The sequence below is a fragment of the Dama dama genome, chromosome 16, assembly GCF_033118175.1.
Source record: "Dama dama isolate Ldn47 chromosome 16, ASM3311817v1, whole genome shotgun sequence".
In the NCBI taxonomy this organism is placed as follows: domain Eukaryota; kingdom Metazoa; phylum Chordata; class Mammalia; order Artiodactyla; family Cervidae; genus Dama; species Dama dama.
Genome location: NC_083696.1, coordinates 11,495,531 through 11,513,275, shown reverse-complemented (window position 1 = coordinate 11,513,275; position 17,745 = coordinate 11,495,531). Strand labels below are relative to the sequence as shown.

Below are 17,745 nucleotides of genomic sequence, written 5' to 3'. Positions count from 1 at the left end.
GACACAGGAGGAAGTAACAAAAGAATAAACCTACTCCGGGTATCTACTGACACAGTCGCACCAGGGCACTGAATGCCAGTTATTTTCATTAATAATGGAGGTAGAAGAAAAATATTAGCATGAAAGCACCCTCTGCCCCCAATTATGACAGTGCTGCGGAGAAGAGAACCACGGTTGCCACAAGCTGCCCTCCGACACCTGTAAGATGTCTGTCCACGCAAAAAGCTAAGACCACCAGTAAAGATGAAAGCAGTAAGCTGTCCCTCAGCAGGCTTACAGAAACATTCATATAAAAAGTCGGGCAGGTCTGGGCTGTGACTGCCAGCCCTCTGTCTGATCTACCAGTAAAATAGGAGACTTGCAAACAGCAGGTATGATGTTCTCTCATGAACACAGGGGGAAAAATCTGCACTGCTCCCTAAAGTGTTCTTAAATTTACACTGCCCTAAATAATGCCCTTAAAAACAAAAAGATATATTTGGGGGAATTCCCTGGCAATCCAGTGGTTAGGATTCCATGCTCCCACTGCTGAGGGCCCAGGTTCAGTCCCTGGTAGGGGAACCAAGATCCCACATCCCATAGGGCTGCATGACATGACTAAAAAAATAAACACAAAAATAATAAGAGTTAATATTTTTAAGCATGTCTTGCCAAAGGGAAAAATTTTAAAAACAGCCAAAATGTTGAAGAGCATAAAAGAAACTGTAAGTAATTTAGATTTGGGCAGATTAATTATATTTGAGATTTATGTTTTTCTCATTTTGTACCTCCCTCTTATTGTAAATATTAACATTGTTAGAAACTTTACTACTATTCAGCATTTAGTGATTAGCATTTTACACAGTGTCACCAAAAAAAAGGTATGTTTATTTTCATCATTCACTATGTGACTCAAACTAATAACATGGAAGTAAATACCATACCTTTTCTTGGATATAGTATACCATTTCTGGGAAAGATGGCATCTGCTTAGAAGCACTGTCTTTCCTGTTCCTACCAGGAAGACACCTTAAAACTCGCTGTGCCTCTCCATGAACTTCTTCCCGCCTTACAGAAAGATAGGAAAGATAAATAAATTTCACTAAGCAGAGAGTGATCATATGAAGACTAAGAACAGCAATATTATCTGGCATCTGTCTTAAGCATATTCTTGGCTACATGCAAAGAGTCATAAAATACATGAGAAGCAATCACTTTCGAAATTTCATTAGTTATGGAGAGTCACATGGCTTGCATCTTCAAATTTTACTCACAGGAAATAACAAGATGGTATGACTACAGGTCTGTATGCTGTGTCAAGGGGGCCATATTTTTAACTCTAATACGTTGCTTCTAAATTCCACAGACTAATACTACAAACAACATAAATTATATCCAATTTTCAACTGAATTTGAAATAAACCCAAGTTCATATCAACTCCTTTGAAACTTACGGGTCTCCTGCAGCTAACAGCAGCAAATATCTGGAAGGAATATGGTCTGAGGGAAACACCGTGCTGGCGAATTTCACAGCCACTTGTCGAACTTGAACTTCAGGCTATTTGACACATAAACACACACACACACACACACACACACACACACACACACACACATAACACAGAGATTAAAAAAAAAAAAATCCAAGTAACAACTCATTCCAGTCAAGGTAAGTAGTTTTAACTGTAAGCAATCAAAACTTAAGTTGATATTTCAATAAATATAACTAAATAAATAAAAATCTTTTTAGTCGAAATCCTTAACCATGCTGTTTAAAAGTCTCTGGACAAAGGCATTATTTAAAAAGTGCTTTTACGACCTAAGGGAATCCTCCAAGTAAAGCAGGAAGCCCCACCAAGACCGCTGTCAGAGAATCTCTCTGTAGATGCCCATCTGCAGCCCGAGCATGCGACCAAGGTCACAGGGGCAGCTTCCGGCCCCCACCGCTGCTTCCTCAACTCTCAAGCTCTCAGTCACATGAGTGAAATTCATACAGTTCGCAGGGAACACAAACAGAGCCTACTTGGAGTCACTACAAATTTAAAGTAAAATACCATCAACACTTTCAGGTTAGCTCTAAAGTTAAAAATGACTCCAAAGCAAAATCTCAGCTGCATACATATATCCAACTGGGGCTTCCCTGATAGCTCCGTTGGTAAAGAATCCGCCTCGATTCCTGCGTCGGGCAGACCCACTGGAGAAGGGATAGGGTACCCACTCCAGTCATTCTTGGGCTTCCCTGGTGGCTCAGCTGGTAAAGAATCCGCCTGCGATGCGGGAGACCTGGGTTCGATCCCTGGGTTGGAAAGATCCCCTGCAGAAGGGAAAGACTACACACTCCAGTATTCTGGCCTGGAGAATTTCATGAACTGTATAGTCCATAGGGGTGCAAACAGACACAACTGAGCAACTTTCACTTTCACATATATCCAATTAACTTAAATAGACTGAGACTGCAATCTATTAATACAAAGTTCGACCAGAAGCAGCAGCTGTAGAGTCTAAGGATGCTGAAGCTTTATTCTCATGTACCTTCCCCTTGGGTCAACCCTCCAGTCACAACATAAGTGAGATGAGAGGTGCTGAGAAACATGTGCTACCTCATTCACTCAGGTGTTCTTACTCTTCAGCATTCCCTTTATAGGGCAATATACTAAGGACTAGTCTATGTGATTTAGTCCTCAGTCTGGCTGCTTTACATGTAGTCTGGGAAAACAAACCAAATCACCTATGACTTGGTAATATTGTTACATGACTTGATCTGAATAAGTACAACCAGTACCCATGTGCACTATACAAGCATTCCATTTTCTTATGAAGTTACCGATGAAGAGTTTTAAGTATTTGATTCCAATGAGCTTCTAAATAAGCCTATACTACTTTGCTCATGTTATATGACCATGAACCAGGTACAATAGACAGCAAGAGCATCTGACAATGGGACTCTATGTATAATAAGATTTCTGAATGTTCATAATTATCCTCTTCTATTTCAACAGAAGCCAGACACGTTTCTGAACCTTTAATATTTCCCTCAATATAAATATGGAAGCCAAATTCAGTGAGACACAAATCATATTAATCTCACCAATATTTGACATTGTTCCCTCTTTAATCTCCCCCTCTTTCTATTCCTAGAAATAGAGGTAAAAAAACTCACTGAAGCAATACATATTATTTTATACTGTATATTATATATCATATATACACATGTGTATATGTATATTGGGCTTCCCTGGTGGCTCAGACGGTAAAAAGTCTGCCTGGGAGATCTGGGTTTGATCCCTGGATCAGGAAGATCCTCGGAAGAAGGACACGGCAACCCACTCCATTATTCTTGCTTGGAGAATCCCATGGACTGAGGAGCCTGATGGGCTACAGTCCATGAGGTCACAAAGAGTTGGACACAACTAAGCAACTAACACTATGTGTGTATAACCATAAATATTAAAAATTCTCTTACAAACTTCCACAATAGGCAGATGAAGAGGACTGAAAGAAAGAAGAGTATGTATGACAGTACTGGCTTATTTCCTACAGACTCATTTTGATATGTAAAATGTGTCTTTCCTTCTGCTCTTCTCCCCAGTGTTACCTATAGAACTCCACTCCAAGGGACTGTAGGGCTCGGCTACCAGTTAAAACAAAACACTTCCAACCAGGAGAATGTGACATTAAGAACAGTTCTCCAACAAGGAAGGCTTTAATACAATAAGGCCTCTGTGCATATTACTACTCCTTCTCTAAAATCATATTTCCATAACGAAGAATTAAAAACACATCACATTAGAATTTTCCATTCAAACAGCTATTTTCTATGCCTAGTTTGTGCCTAAAAATCTTGGTTTGAAAGGCAAGACTGACAATAAAAGACTTTACAGGGGCCAAAAAAAAAAAAAAAATCATAAATCGCAGTCCAAGGGAAAGCAAATACTCCTCTTCATTATTAAGAAGAAAAGCAATTCAAATTTTGATCACAAAAATATAAAATGTGTACACTATCAGCCATTGTGGTTCACACAGTTGGACCTACCTTTATTAAATACGAGGCCACAAGTGCCTCCATGAGAGTCCGCTGTGCGCCTTCCAAAGTACTGTAAGCTCCAACCATCATGGATAATGCTTCTTGAATAGCGAGTCGCGTCTCGGGCTCTTCCTGTGAACGATGATAAAAATAGTGTTTCCTTCACCACTGAGTTTCCGGCTGAGCATCCAAACAGAAAGCACACACTTGCCAGGTGTTTCCCTACCTTACACAGGGCTTCAAAAAGCTGCTGCACGAGAGCTATATCCTTAGTGAATAAATGTGGCATTCGGCTACAAGAGAATGTGAGACCCTCATTACTATCAAAACTTTCCATAAGGCAGAAAAAAATGAAACTAAACACACATTTTCCTAAACTTGCACTTTCACATCTGGGTACCTTGTGAGCATCACTGGGTTACCTCCCCGAAGAACCAAACATTTTTTAAAGTCAACATTTAATTCTACCATCTAATCCAAGTAGCTCTAGATTAATATACGTGTTATCCAGATAGTCTCACTAGAATATTCCATGCATTCAGTTAACATTTCTGATTTTGAAACAAAGAAAAGAGATGAGACTAAATGCTATTTAAACTAAAGACTCCGGTGACAAGAAGCTCTGTCAACTGCATGCCAGCACACAGGGGACAGGGTCTGTTGACAATGCTGTGCTGTATCAGCTGATCTGAAACGACTGTCTTCTGAGCCCCCAAACTCCTTCCCCACACAGGACAGAAGAGCCCGACCTAGCCTCCACAGGCCAATACAGAACCTGTGCAGGGGTGCGGGCAGCGGTCAGGGCCATGAAGATGCTGCTCCCCTCACCCCCTGCTCTGAAATATGTGAAGAGAGAGGAAACCATGAAGAAGTGGCTGCAGGAAACCACACTAAACAGAGGAGAGGAAAAAAAAAAATCCACCTTTGGAAACTCAAGAATCGTAGCACTATCAGGAAACAGAATCACTAGAAAAACCCTTGATTATTGATATTATAAACACTAGTAGTAAGTCGTAACAAGAACACTTAAAACAATCAATCGTCTCTATGCAGGGTACAAGAAACCTAAAACGTTAGGACACAATCCAGCTTAAAATCTCATTTCAAGTCTGCCATTTAATACGGTAACATATCTTCAAGTGTAAATTAAGACATCTCACATCATTATCCTTCTACAAGGAAGACGTTTCTAAACAACCTATGGCCGTTAAATAATTTCCTTTCAGAATCATAACAAATTTATTATCCATCCATTATTAAATGCCACCATTTTTCTTAGTTTACCAACAAGGTATCTCTCACTGAAAAGGAGTTTACTCACCTGGAGAGTTTTCCAACAGCTGAATATGCCATAGACAGTAGCTTAGGGTCCTTGAAATTAAGAAAAAAAAAAAAAAAAAAGAACAAAAAAGCAGACAGAACAAAAACACAGTAAACGGCAAAACCTTTTTGCTGCAATGAAATGCATTAATTTACTCCTTGTTAAACCTAGGTCTCACTGTGCCTAACTACATGATACCAGAATCTGAACAAAACAAATAAAAATGTCCAAACCCAGGATGCATCAGACTACTAAAAGAAAAAACAAAACAAAACCTTCCATCCCCCACTCACTCCAAAAGGAAAATGCAGAGGTCATACAATAGAAAAGTTTCTCTCCACTGATGCTAACTTCAGGATCCTTTCAATACTATCTAACCTGCAAATACCAAAATTCACCATCAACATACTAAGAAGACAGCTTAACTTATTAGAAAATTCATCACTGCCCAACAGACTAGGATCCACCCTCTCTCACACCAAATTTCAGGATGCAGGAGAGCAATTGTCTAAAAATCTGCACTATAGTAAATTGCTTCTTCTCATATCTTTCACCTTAAAAAGTTAAAGGGATCACAGTATTTGGGTGAGTTAGTGAGGATTCCACTGGAGATACAGATAGACTTTTACATTGCTTTATGGAAATCAGGAGTCTGACATTACTCAGCACACAGCAGCACTTCTGTGAGCTGAAGTTTATACACTTCACAAAGGATTCACACATCTACATGGCCACTCTTATGGGCTCATCTGTTGGGAAGACATGCAGGTGTCATCTGGAGGTTAGGATAATTACAGCCCTGTAGATTATCTGGCCACTCTAATCTAGTCTCAAATATATAGTTTTCCCCCCCAAAACCCCAAAGCATTTTTATTTCTACCAGCCATCCAAAGCACTTATCTATGCCATAAAAATAATCTGAAAGGTTCCCAAGGCCTTAAGCACCATGCGAGCTCTGTTCAAGCAACAGAAGAAGACAGGAGAGTCAGGCCGAGGACTGCCCCAAAGCACAGCTGCACAACAAGTGAACAGTTGTCAATAATAATAATATCTACTAACATGCCTTCACTGTGCTAAACTATCTCATTTAATCTTCACAACCATCTATAATCATTTAATCTTCACCATAATCCAATGAAATACTATTAGCCTCATTCTTCTAATAAAGAACAGAGGTCGGAAGAATTTAAGTTACTCACGAAGGAACAAAGCTAGGGTTCAAACTCAATTCTAACTCCAAATGGCAAAATACTGGTAACTATACTACTGCAAACATGCATTCATATTTAGCTAAGACTTAGGAAAAGAATATTAACTAGCATTCTTAAAACTTTACCTTTTTTTTAGGCAATTCCCTTGAAATACTAGAAACGATTAAGAGTGATACAGCAAGAAAAAACAGGATTTGAAAAACTACAATCCAAGGAATCCTCACCCCACTTAGCTTAAGGAATCAAAAATTTACTGAATGCATGTTTTGACAGTTTTGAATCAATAAAATCTCAGTCTCTGAGAATTAACACTGTTTCTCAATATAAGCAAATCCAAATAGACCTATATGGAAATAAATCATAAAATAAAATCTAATTCTTTTCATTCCATTTTTGCAGTTTCTAAAATAAAATGTACCAGCTTTTTAAAATGTCACATAAAGAAATGATAAGACTACCTCAAGATCCATATCAATTTTTAATGCTTATTTCCCAAAAAAGGGGCAAAAGATGGTGGTAATTTCTGAAATTTGCACCACCTCAATTAAAAAATGTTAAGAAATGATGGAACAACAGCAAACTTTAACTGTATCAACATACAGACCAGGGAAGCTTATAACAGAATTTAAAAATTAAAATATTAACAAAAATTTTTTAAAAAACCAAGTCACTTACTTCTTTATATTCATTGATTAGCTTGGTGAGACCATTCAAAAGCATTGGACCTAATGGCTTAATCTTGATTTCTGGACAGCTTGTTAAAAAACAACACATACACAAAGCAAGATGTAAGAATCTCGTAATTACGTATTGTTTCAGATTATTACTTAAAATAGAGACATAACTGATATAAGTTTAAATAATCAATCAAAATGTGACATATTTTAAGGTAAGCAAACATACTGTCTTTCTAGGTAAGATACTCTTGCATCCCTTCATCACTCCAAACGGCTTGAAAACTTTACAAAACAGTTCAAAAAACTTACGTTACACAAATGTGATGCACAAATTGCAGGGATAATGTTCTTAATTTTGAATTTGTATTTGTACCAAAGAGTCCGTCATAAACCACCTATGAAAACAGAACATCAAGAATACCAATTAAGAAGAACAGCAATTTATTATTTTCAAATACAACTGAGGATTCAACAGTAGGTCTTTTGTACTACACTTTGTTCTTCAAAATTAAAGCAGTTCTCTTTCACCAAGTATTTTAGCTGATGGCCGTAGGAAGCCAACAAGTAGCTTCAATTAACAGTCTGGGTAACAAACACAATGGCTGATGGTTCAAGTCTGCGCTATTTGCGGGGCTACCACTAGGAAGCAACACAGAGTTCATGCTGCAGTGGGCCACCACTCTCATGCAAAGAACACGTTTTCAAAATAAGTTCACATGTAATTAAGAAACCTAATACCTCCCAAATGATTTAATCTGCTGATGTCCGCGGCGTGACAGAGGTAGCCCACTGCAACATGAACTGTGTTGCTTCCTAGTGGTAGCCCCACAAACAGCGCAGACTTGAACCATCAACCATTGTGGTTGTTATCCAGACTGTTTATTGAAGCTACTTGTTGGCTTCCTACAGCCATCAGCTAGAATACTTGTGTGAAAGAGAACTGCATTAATTTTGAAGAACAAAGTGTAGTGCAAAAGATCACAAACTGATCGCATGGACCACAGCCTTGTCTAACTCAGTGAAATTATGAGCCATGCCATGTAGGGCCACCCAAGACAGATGGGTCATGGTGGAGAGTTCTGACAAAACGTGGTTCACTGGAGAAGGGAATGACAAACCTCTTCAGTATTCTTGCCTTGAGAACCCTAAACAGTATGAAAAGGCAAAAAGACAGAATATTGGAAGATGAATTCCCCAGGTTGGAAGGTGCCCAATATGCTACTGGAGATCAGTGGAGAAATAACTCCAGAAAGAATGAAGAGAAGGAGCCAAAGCAAAAACAACACCCAGCTGTGGATGTGACTGGTGATGGAAGTAAAGCTCAATGCTGTAAAGAACAATACTGCACAGGAATCTGAAATGTTAGATCCATAAATCAAGGCAAATCGGAAGTGGTCAAACAGGACACGGCATGAGACAGCATCGACATTTTAGCAATCAGTGAGCTAAAATGGACTGGAATGGGTGAATTTAACTCAGATGACCATTATATCTACCACTATGGACAGGAATCCCTTAGAAGAAATGGAGTAGCCCTCATAGTCAACTAGAGAGTCTGAAATGCAGTACTTGGATGCAATCTCAAATACGAGAGAATGATCTCCATTCATTTCCAAGGCAAACCATTCAATATCACAATAATCCAAGTCTGTGCCCCAACCAGTAATGGTGAAGAAGCTGAAGTTGAATGGTTCTGGAAGACCTACTAGACCTTCTAGAACTAACACCCAAAAAAGATGTCCTTTTCATTATAGGTGACTGGAATGCAAAAGTAGGAAGTCAAGAGATGCCTGAAGTAACAAGTAAATTTGGCCCCGGAGTACAGGGCAAAGGCTAAAAGAGTTTTGCCAAGAAAACGTACTAGTCAGAGCAAACACCCTCTTCCAACAACACAAGAGAAGAACTCTATGGACATCACCAGATGGTCAACACCAAAATCAGACTGATTATATTCTTTGCAGCCGAAGATGGAGAAGCTCTACACAGTCAGCAAAAATAAGACTGGGAGCTGACTGTGACTCAGATCATGAACTCCTTATTGCCAAATTCAGACTTAAATTGAAGAGTAGGGAAAACCAGTAGACCATTCAGGTATGATCTAAATCAAATCCCTTATGATTATACAGTGTAAGTGAGAAATAGATTCAAGGGATTAGATCTGATAGACAGAGCGCCTGAAGAACTATAGACAGAAGTTTGTGACACTGTACAGGATGCAGTGATCAAGACCATCCCCAAGAAAGAAATGCAAAAAGGCTAAATGGCTGTCTGAGGAGGCCTTACAAATAGCTGTGAAAAGACAAGACGCAAAAGGCAAAGGAGAAAAAGAAAGATATACCCATTTGAAGGCAGAGTTCCAAAGAATAGCAAGGAGAGATAAGAAAGCCTTCCTCAACGATCAATGGAAAGAAATAGAGGAAAACAACAGAATGGGAAAGACTCGAGATCTCTTCAAGAAAATCAGAGATACAAAGGGACCATTCCATGCAAAAATGGGCACAATAAAGGAAAAAAATGGTATGGACCTAACAGAAGCAGAAGATATTAAGAAGAGGTGGCAAGAATACACAGAAGAACTATACAAAAAGATCTTCACGACCCAGATAATCACGATGGTGTGATCACTCACCTAGAGCCAGACATCCTAGAATGTGAAGTCAAGTGAGCCTTAGGAAGCATCACTATGAACAAAGCTAGTGGATGTGATGGAATTCCAGTTGAGCTATTTCAAATCCTGAAAGATGATGCTGCGAAAGTGCTACACTCAACATACCAGCAAATTTGGAAAACTGAGCAGGGCCACAGGACTGGAAAAGGTCAGTTTTCTTTCCAATCCCAAGGAAAGACAATGCCAAGGAATGCTCAAACTACCGCACAATTGCACTCATCTCACACGCTAGCAAAGTAATGCTCAAAGTTTTCCAAGCCAGGCTTCCAACAATACATGAACCGTGAAATTACAGATGTTCAAGCTGGATTTAGAAAAGGCAAAGAACCAGAGATCAAATTGCTAACATCCGCTGGATCATCGAAAAAGCAAGAGAATTCCAGAAAAACATCTACTTCTGCTTTACGGACTACACCAAAGCCTTTGACTGTGTGGATCACAACAAACTGGAAAATTCTTCAAGAGATGGGAATGCAAATCAAAACCACAATGAGGTACCATTACACGCCAGTCAGGATGGCTGCTATCCAAAAGTCTACAAGCAATAAATGCTGGAGAGGGTGTGGAGAAAAGGGAACCCTCTTACACTGTTGGTGGGAATGCAAACTAGCACAGCCGCTATGGAAAACAGTGTGGAGATTTCTTAAAAAACTGGAAATAGAACTGCCATATGACCCAGCAATCCCACTTCTGGGCATACACACTGAGGAAACCAGATCTGAAAGAGACACGTGCACCCCAAAGTTCATCGCAGCACTGTTTATAATAGCCAGGACATGGAAGCAACCTAGATGCCCATCAGCAGATGAATGGATAAGGAAGCTGTGGTACATATACACCATGGAATATTACTCAGCCATTAAAAAGAATTCATTTGAACCAGTCCTAATGAGATGGATGAAGCTGGAGCTCCTATACAGAGTGAAGTAAGCCAGAAAGATAAAGAACATTACAGCATACTAACACATATATATGGAATTTAGAAAGATGGTAACGATAACCCTATATGCAAAACAGAAAAAGAGACACAGAAATACAGAACAGACTTTTGAACTCTGTGGGAGAATGTGAGGGTGGGATATTTCAAAAGAACAGCATGTATACTATCTATGGTGAAACAGATCACCAGCCCAGGTGGGATGCATGAGACAAGTGCTCGGGCCTGGTGCACTGGGAAGACCCAGAGGAATCGGGTGGAGAGGGAGGTGGGAGCGGGGAGCGGGATGGGGAATACGTGTAAATCCATGGCTGATTCATATCAATGTATGACAAAACCCACTGAAAAAAAAAAAAAAAGAGATGGGAATACCAGAACACTAGACCTGCCTCCTGAGAAATCTGTATGCAGATCAAAAAGCAATAGTTAGAACTAGACATGGAATAATAGGCTGGTTCTGAACTGGGAAAGGAGTACATCAAGGCTGTATATTGTCATCCTGCTTATTTACCTTCTATGCAGAGTACATCATGTGAAATGCTGCGCTGGATTAAGCACAAGCTGGTTCAAGATTTTTGGAAGAAATATCAGTAACCTCAGATATGCAGATGACACCACTCTTATGGTAGAAAGCGAAGAACTAAAGAGCCTCTCAATGAAAGTGAAAGAGGAGAGTGAAAAATTTGGCCTAAAACTCAATATTGAGAAAACTAAAATTATGGCATCCGGTCCCATCACTTCATGGCAAATAGATGGGGAAACAATGGAAACAGTGAGAGACTTTATTTTTGGGGTCTCCAAAATCACTGGAGATGGTGACTGCAGCCATAAAGACACTTGCTCCTTGGAAGAAAAGTTATGACCAACCAAGACAGCATGTTAAAAAGCAGAGACATTACTTTGCCAACAAAGGTCCGTCTAGTCAAAGCTACGGTTTTTCCAGTGGTCATGTATGGATATGAGAGTTGGACTAGAAAGAAAGCTGAGCACCAAAGAACTGATGCTTTTGAACTGTGGTGTTGGAGAAGACTCCTCAGAGTCCCTTGGACTGCAAGGAGATCCAACCAGTCCATCCCAAAGGAAATCAGTCCTAAATATTCATTGGAAAGACTGATTCTGAAGCTGAAACTCCAATACTTTGGCCACCAGATGCAAAGAACTGACTCTTTTGAAGAGACCCTTGATGCTGGGAAAGATTGAAGGTGGGAGGTGAAGGGGACAACAGAAGATGAGATGGTTGGATGGCATCACTGACTCGAGTTTGAGCAATCTCTGGCAGCTGGTGATGGAGAGGGAAGCCTGGCATGCTGCAGTCCATGGGCTCACAAAGAGTCGGACACTACTGAGCAACTGAACTGAACTGACTAAGTGTACACCTACAAGAGGTCTATGAATATTCCACCACATAATTCTAGCTGCTTATTATATAATGTAGCATTACTACCACCACCATTTCTGAACCAAAATTATTAAGCCACTATCAGGAAAAACAGTGCCTAGTTAGCAAAACGGAAGAAGCTCTGTGATTATTTTATGTTTATGGAAACACAGTATTTGAAATCAGTCAAGGACTTCCCTATAGCTCAGATGGTAAAGAATCTGCCTGCAATGCAGAAGACCCAGGTTCGATCCCTGGGTCAGGAAGATCGCTTGGAGAAGGAAACAGCAACCCAGTCCAGTATTCTTGCCTGGAGAATTCCATGGACAGAGGAGCCTGGTGGGCTACAGTCCAGGGGGTCGCAAAGAGTTAGACACGACTGAGTGACTAACACTACTCCTACTAAATATTGGAGAGCAGATACTGGGAATAAAAGTTGTATCACCTAGAAGGAGGAAGTAGAACAAATAAGCCATAAGAAGGAGAGATATGAAGACAGAAGTTAGGAAGAGGAAGCAGCCACTTAAATAAGTCTTAAGAGGGAAAGACGTGAAGACAGAAGTCAATGTCCACCATATACATACAGTGAGCAAGACTAGTGTGTGCTTACTTTGGGACTGAAAGGGAAGACAGGCAGGAAATAATAACATTCTACATAGGAGGGGGCACATTAGAGAAAATCCTGAAACCGGAGTAGATGTTTACCAGGCTACAGGGGGAGGGGCCCTACAACAGGAGCCAAGAAACAGAGCCAGGAAACAGCACACTTAGGAGCAATGATCTTTGCTGCTACGTGAGGTGCAGGGCAAGGGGCGCTGAGATACGAGACCAGGTGGGAAGTAACTGCTGCCTTTCCACCATTTACTGAGGATTTTCTCACTGCATGAGCACTAGCAGCATGCTCTAAATCTTCCATCAGCTAGCCCACTCACGTCTTTACAACACTGCTATGAGGTATCTGCTATCATTACACCCATTCTACAGATTTTTTTAAAAAGTTTAAAGAACAGGGAAAAAACCCTAAGGTTTATTTAAGATGGAAAGTTGTATCTGTTATTGTTTATAGTCACTAAGTCATGTCTGACTCTTTGTAACCCGAAGGATGTAGCCAGCCAGGCTCCTCTATCCATGGGATTTCCCAGGCAAGAACACTGGAACGGGTTGCCGTTTCCTTCTCCAAGGGATCTTCCCAACCCAGGAATCGAACCCGCCTCTCCTACATTGGTAGGTGGGTTCTTTACCACTGAGCCACCAGGGAAGCCCTATTTAAGATCAAAAGCAAGTAACTAATGACAAAATCATGCTCAAATAAATTGTCTCTAGAGCTGGACTGGTCATCACTTGGATGAAAGGCAAGGACTTTTGCAGAGGGGCTCATATCCCATACTAACAGAGTACAAAGATTTCCAAGTGCAAAAATAACTCTCGTGGTAACACAGAAAACAGACTGTCTGTGGGCAAGACGGGGCAACAAGGAAGACAACGGTGACAAGCAAAACTAGAAGTGACAATCTCCACTGACACCAGCACCTGCCCTAGGGAGATGAAGATACTGAGGCAGCAGAGCTCAGAGGCTGTGGCCACTGCCTACGTGTGGGGCTCCAACCAAGGATGACTCATCACTCCACTTCAGTGAACAAGTTTCTGCTGCTACCATTTCTGGAAAAACACCACTCAGAAAAGAACTAGTTTGCAAGGGATTATTATCACCATACATTCAGAGTGCATGGTAACCATATAGAGTACATATTCTATAATCAAAAAATTTTAATATTTTTTTATGTGGACCATTTTTTAAAAGTCTTTACTGATTTTGTTACAATACTGCTTCTGTTTATGTTTTGGTTTTTTGGCTCCAAGGCACGTGGGATCTCAGCTCCCCGACCAGGGATGGAACCTGCACCCCCTGTACTGGAAAACAATGTCTTAACCACTGGACCACCAGGGAAACCTCTATAATAAAGATTTTTAAGTATTTTCTATAGCTAAACTTGAGAGAGAAAAAAAGAATCTCATTAATCTTGTTACACACATCAACCTACCTCCTGAATATTCATTAATGCAATTTGTTCTCTAGTTACATAGACATAAAAGTTGTAAACAGGTCGTATTTCTCTCGAAAAAAATCAGTTACCTGAATGTTAGCTGGGAACGTTTCGGCAGCTTGTCTAGAACGCAGAAGGTGGGGGACAATCTTTAACTTCACCCTTGTGCTGACTGGGTCCCTTTTCAGCTCTGGCTTCAGAACCGCTCCCTGTTGAAAACATTATAATTCAGCCCTTCAAAATTATTATCAATTGAAAAAAATCATGAGAGATCATCTAAATTAATGGTCTCTAAAACTTCTGTTTCAAGATCCCTTTATACTCTTAAAAACTACTGAAGCTTCCAAATATCTTTCTTTTATACTGGAATGTCTATGCATGTTTACGATATTAGAAATTAAAACTGAAAAAATTTTAAGTACTTAGTCACTTAAAAATAGTATTAAACCCATGATATATTTTCATAAATAAACATACTTTTAAGAAAAATTAAAAACTACGTTTTTCAAAACAAAAAGCTGCACTGAGAGAGTTGTACTGTTCTATCCACTTTCACAGAAGAAAGCTGGATTCCTGTATCTTTTCCAGCATTTAATCTGTTGTGATATGTTATTTTCATTTAAGTATATTAAAGAAAATAAAACCAGCTTCACACAGATATGTGACTGGAAAAATGGTGATGATTTTATTAGGTTTTTCAGGTAATTACAGATATTCTTAATTACAGATATTCTAAATACAGATACCACCCACAAACGTCCACAAACTTGATATAGAATAGTTTCTTAAAGGTTGCCATGTAGATTTGAAAATGTATCAATGGAACCTCTGCATACTCTGTTATGGTATACTAAATTCCACCACTCTATTAATATTAAATGGCCCCCTTACCCTTGTATGCTTCTGTTAACAACACTGGTCATTTGGAAAATATTGGCTCACTGAGTTACGCAAATATTTCATTATAAAACACCCCCCCACACACAAATCACATGTTAATATCATGACCAATCTTATCAGAAAACTCTGCAAATACTGACAAGCTGTCATGCTCAACACAATAAATACAAATTTCCCAAAATTCTAACTTTTGCTTAAAAGCGCAACTTTCACCACTGCCAACAGAGCTTGTTAACTGTTTTTCTTGAAACCTCATTTTTTTTCATTTTGAAAGAGAAAATTCATGCCAAATACGCATCTTAATAACCAGAGTTTGTCTCTCTACTCTTAATATAAAATAATTTTTTCTGTTTCATCAAGGATATTTGTAAGCTGAGTTTTATTCCCTCTTTCCTTTTTAACCAAGAGTGCTGACAGTGAGGAACAGAATGATTCCTAATAACTATTTAGTGACACAGCTCTGATTCATGCTAAGGTCCCAGCAGTGACATGCATCACTGCTTTTGCACCATCAGTGCAAAATTCAACACAGGAAAAAAAAAAAAGGAAAAAACTGTCTTGGCTTTGTGAACCTCTAAAAGACCCTCTGTGACCCATGGACCACACTCTGAGAACCAATGACCTAGTTCAACCTCTTCATTTTCTACATGAAGAACATGATGCCCAGAAAAGTTGTGCAATTAACCAGATCTCTCCTCTCCAAGACATTTATGTGCATCCATTCAGGAGGAGAATCAGGGTGGGGTGAGAATTCCCAACTCACTGTTCTTTCTGCTACATCTTACACAACTGTTTCTTCTTGGGAGGGTGGGAGAGGCCTGTGTCACAGCTTGAGGGATCTCAGTTCACTAATCAGGGATCACACCCCTGCCCCCTGCAGTGGAAGCAGGGAGTCTTAACCACTGGACAGCATGGGAAGTCCCTATCACACTCAATTTACTCTAACAGGAGTTAATACGATTTTTAAAACAACTATTTATGGTTTAGAAAGCAAACAAATAATTTTGTATGTCTAGGTTTAGACTTGGAATACTTCTAAACAGTGAACTAAAAAGGACTTATGTTATTAAGCAACATCTTACTTTGAAAATTCAGAAGACCCCACCCACTGTCCTAGATTCTAGACCAGGAGTCAACAAACTATAGCCCATGGGCCAAATCCAGCCTATTATCTGTCTTGGTAAGGTCTGTGAGTTAAAAGAAGTTTTTACATTTTCAAATAATTTTTTAAAAATCAAAGCAATATTCTGTAAAATTGTATTTCACAAATAGTAAGAAATTCACATTTCAATATCAATAAAGTCTTACTGGAACATGGCCATGCTCATTCAGTTATGTTCTATGGCTACTTTCATGTTATGGCAGAACTGAGTAGCCGCAGCCTCACAACTGTAAAGCCATTAAAGTCTAAAATAGCTACAGAAAATGTTTACTGAGGCCTAAGCTAGGGCAGCTGAATGGAAAACACCACGTCAGGTAAACTAAGCTCCTTCAGGAGATGTTGATCTCCCTACACTGGGACGGTCTAAAACGAGTACTTCCTATAGCATATGTTCAGGCTAAATCACAATAACTTGGAGAAAATGTTCATGCATCACCATGTCAATAAAATGCTTTTATGATGATGTAAGAATAAACCAAAACAACCTACCTCTTTTGTTTTCAGTGGTATATCTCCAAGGTATACCTTGTACATCTTATTAACGATGGCAGGATTATTCCAGTCAATCAAGCTACAGAAAGTTTCAACAAAGCTTGTTAAAATTATTATTTTTCTCTCCCACTTCAATAATTTCAAAATATCATAACCTCAATACATTACTAAAGAAAAATGTTATAAATACACAAATGAAGAGAAGACCATTGACACTGCAGAAGAGAAGGAAAGGGATTAATTTCTATCAAAGTTAGTTTTCAAACAGAAAAAAAAAGTCCCTTATTCCACCATGATTGACTGTAACATAGATCATTGTAGCCAATGGCCCGATTTGGTACCACTCAAGAAATCTGGACTGTATTCCGCTCTCAGGGTCAATGACACAGAAAAGGTCCAACATAGCAGTCACACTTCAGTTCAGTGCAGTCGCTCAGTCATGTCCGACTCTTTGTGACCCCATGAACCGCCACGCTACACTTGTTCCAAGAGCCCTGAGGCACGGTTCTTCTATTTTAGCCACTTGGAAATTCAAAAGTGATATGGAAAGTGACCCAAAAAACCACATTTTACCATTAAAGCCACCACCCTAGGAAGCCTGCAGCCCATGGCATTTCCCAAATTCTGTGTCAGTCACCTCCAGCATCCTCCCAGCACACACTTGCAGTCTTAACACCTAATTCTACAGAGCAGTCTTGCTGCCATTTAGTTGTTAAGACTTATTCCTAATAGGGCCCCACAATAAGGTGACTTGGAACACTACTCCCCAACCTTCTGGGCACCAGGGACTGATTTTGTGGAAGACAGTTTTTCCACAGACCATGCGTCGGCAGAGGGAAGGATGGTTTGGGAGTGATTCAAGTGCAATACATTTATTGTGCAGTTTATTTCTAATCTAATGCCATTGCTGATCTGAGAGCAGGTACTGGTCCATGGTGTGGAGGTTGGGGA

The 17,745-nt window shown here is 39.7% G+C and overlaps 1 protein-coding gene across 5 annotated transcripts in view; it reads right to left on the bottom strand.

Annotated features, from left to right (window-relative positions):
• ECPAS (Ecm29 proteasome adaptor and scaffold) overlaps positions 1-17,745 on the bottom strand; it is a 110,855-nt gene that overhangs the window by 46,989 nt on the left and 46,121 nt on the right. For all 5 annotated transcript variants that reach the window (XM_061163436.1, XM_061163435.1, XM_061163433.1 and 2 more), the window contains 9 exons: positions 16,792-16,873; positions 14,330-14,449; positions 7,522-7,607; positions 7,211-7,289; positions 5,325-5,374; positions 4,230-4,296; positions 4,013-4,135; positions 1,434-1,537; positions 924-1,047 (listed from right to left, as the gene is read on the bottom strand). In XM_061163436.1, the coding sequence (XP_061019419.1) occupies positions 924-1,047; positions 1,434-1,537; positions 4,013-4,135; positions 4,230-4,296; positions 5,325-5,374; positions 7,211-7,289; positions 7,522-7,607; positions 14,330-14,449; positions 16,792-16,873 (835 nt within the window). The remainder of the gene's footprint in view (positions 1-923; positions 1,048-1,433; positions 1,538-4,012; positions 4,136-4,229; positions 4,297-5,324; positions 5,375-7,210; positions 7,290-7,521; positions 7,608-14,329; positions 14,450-16,791; positions 16,874-17,745) is intronic.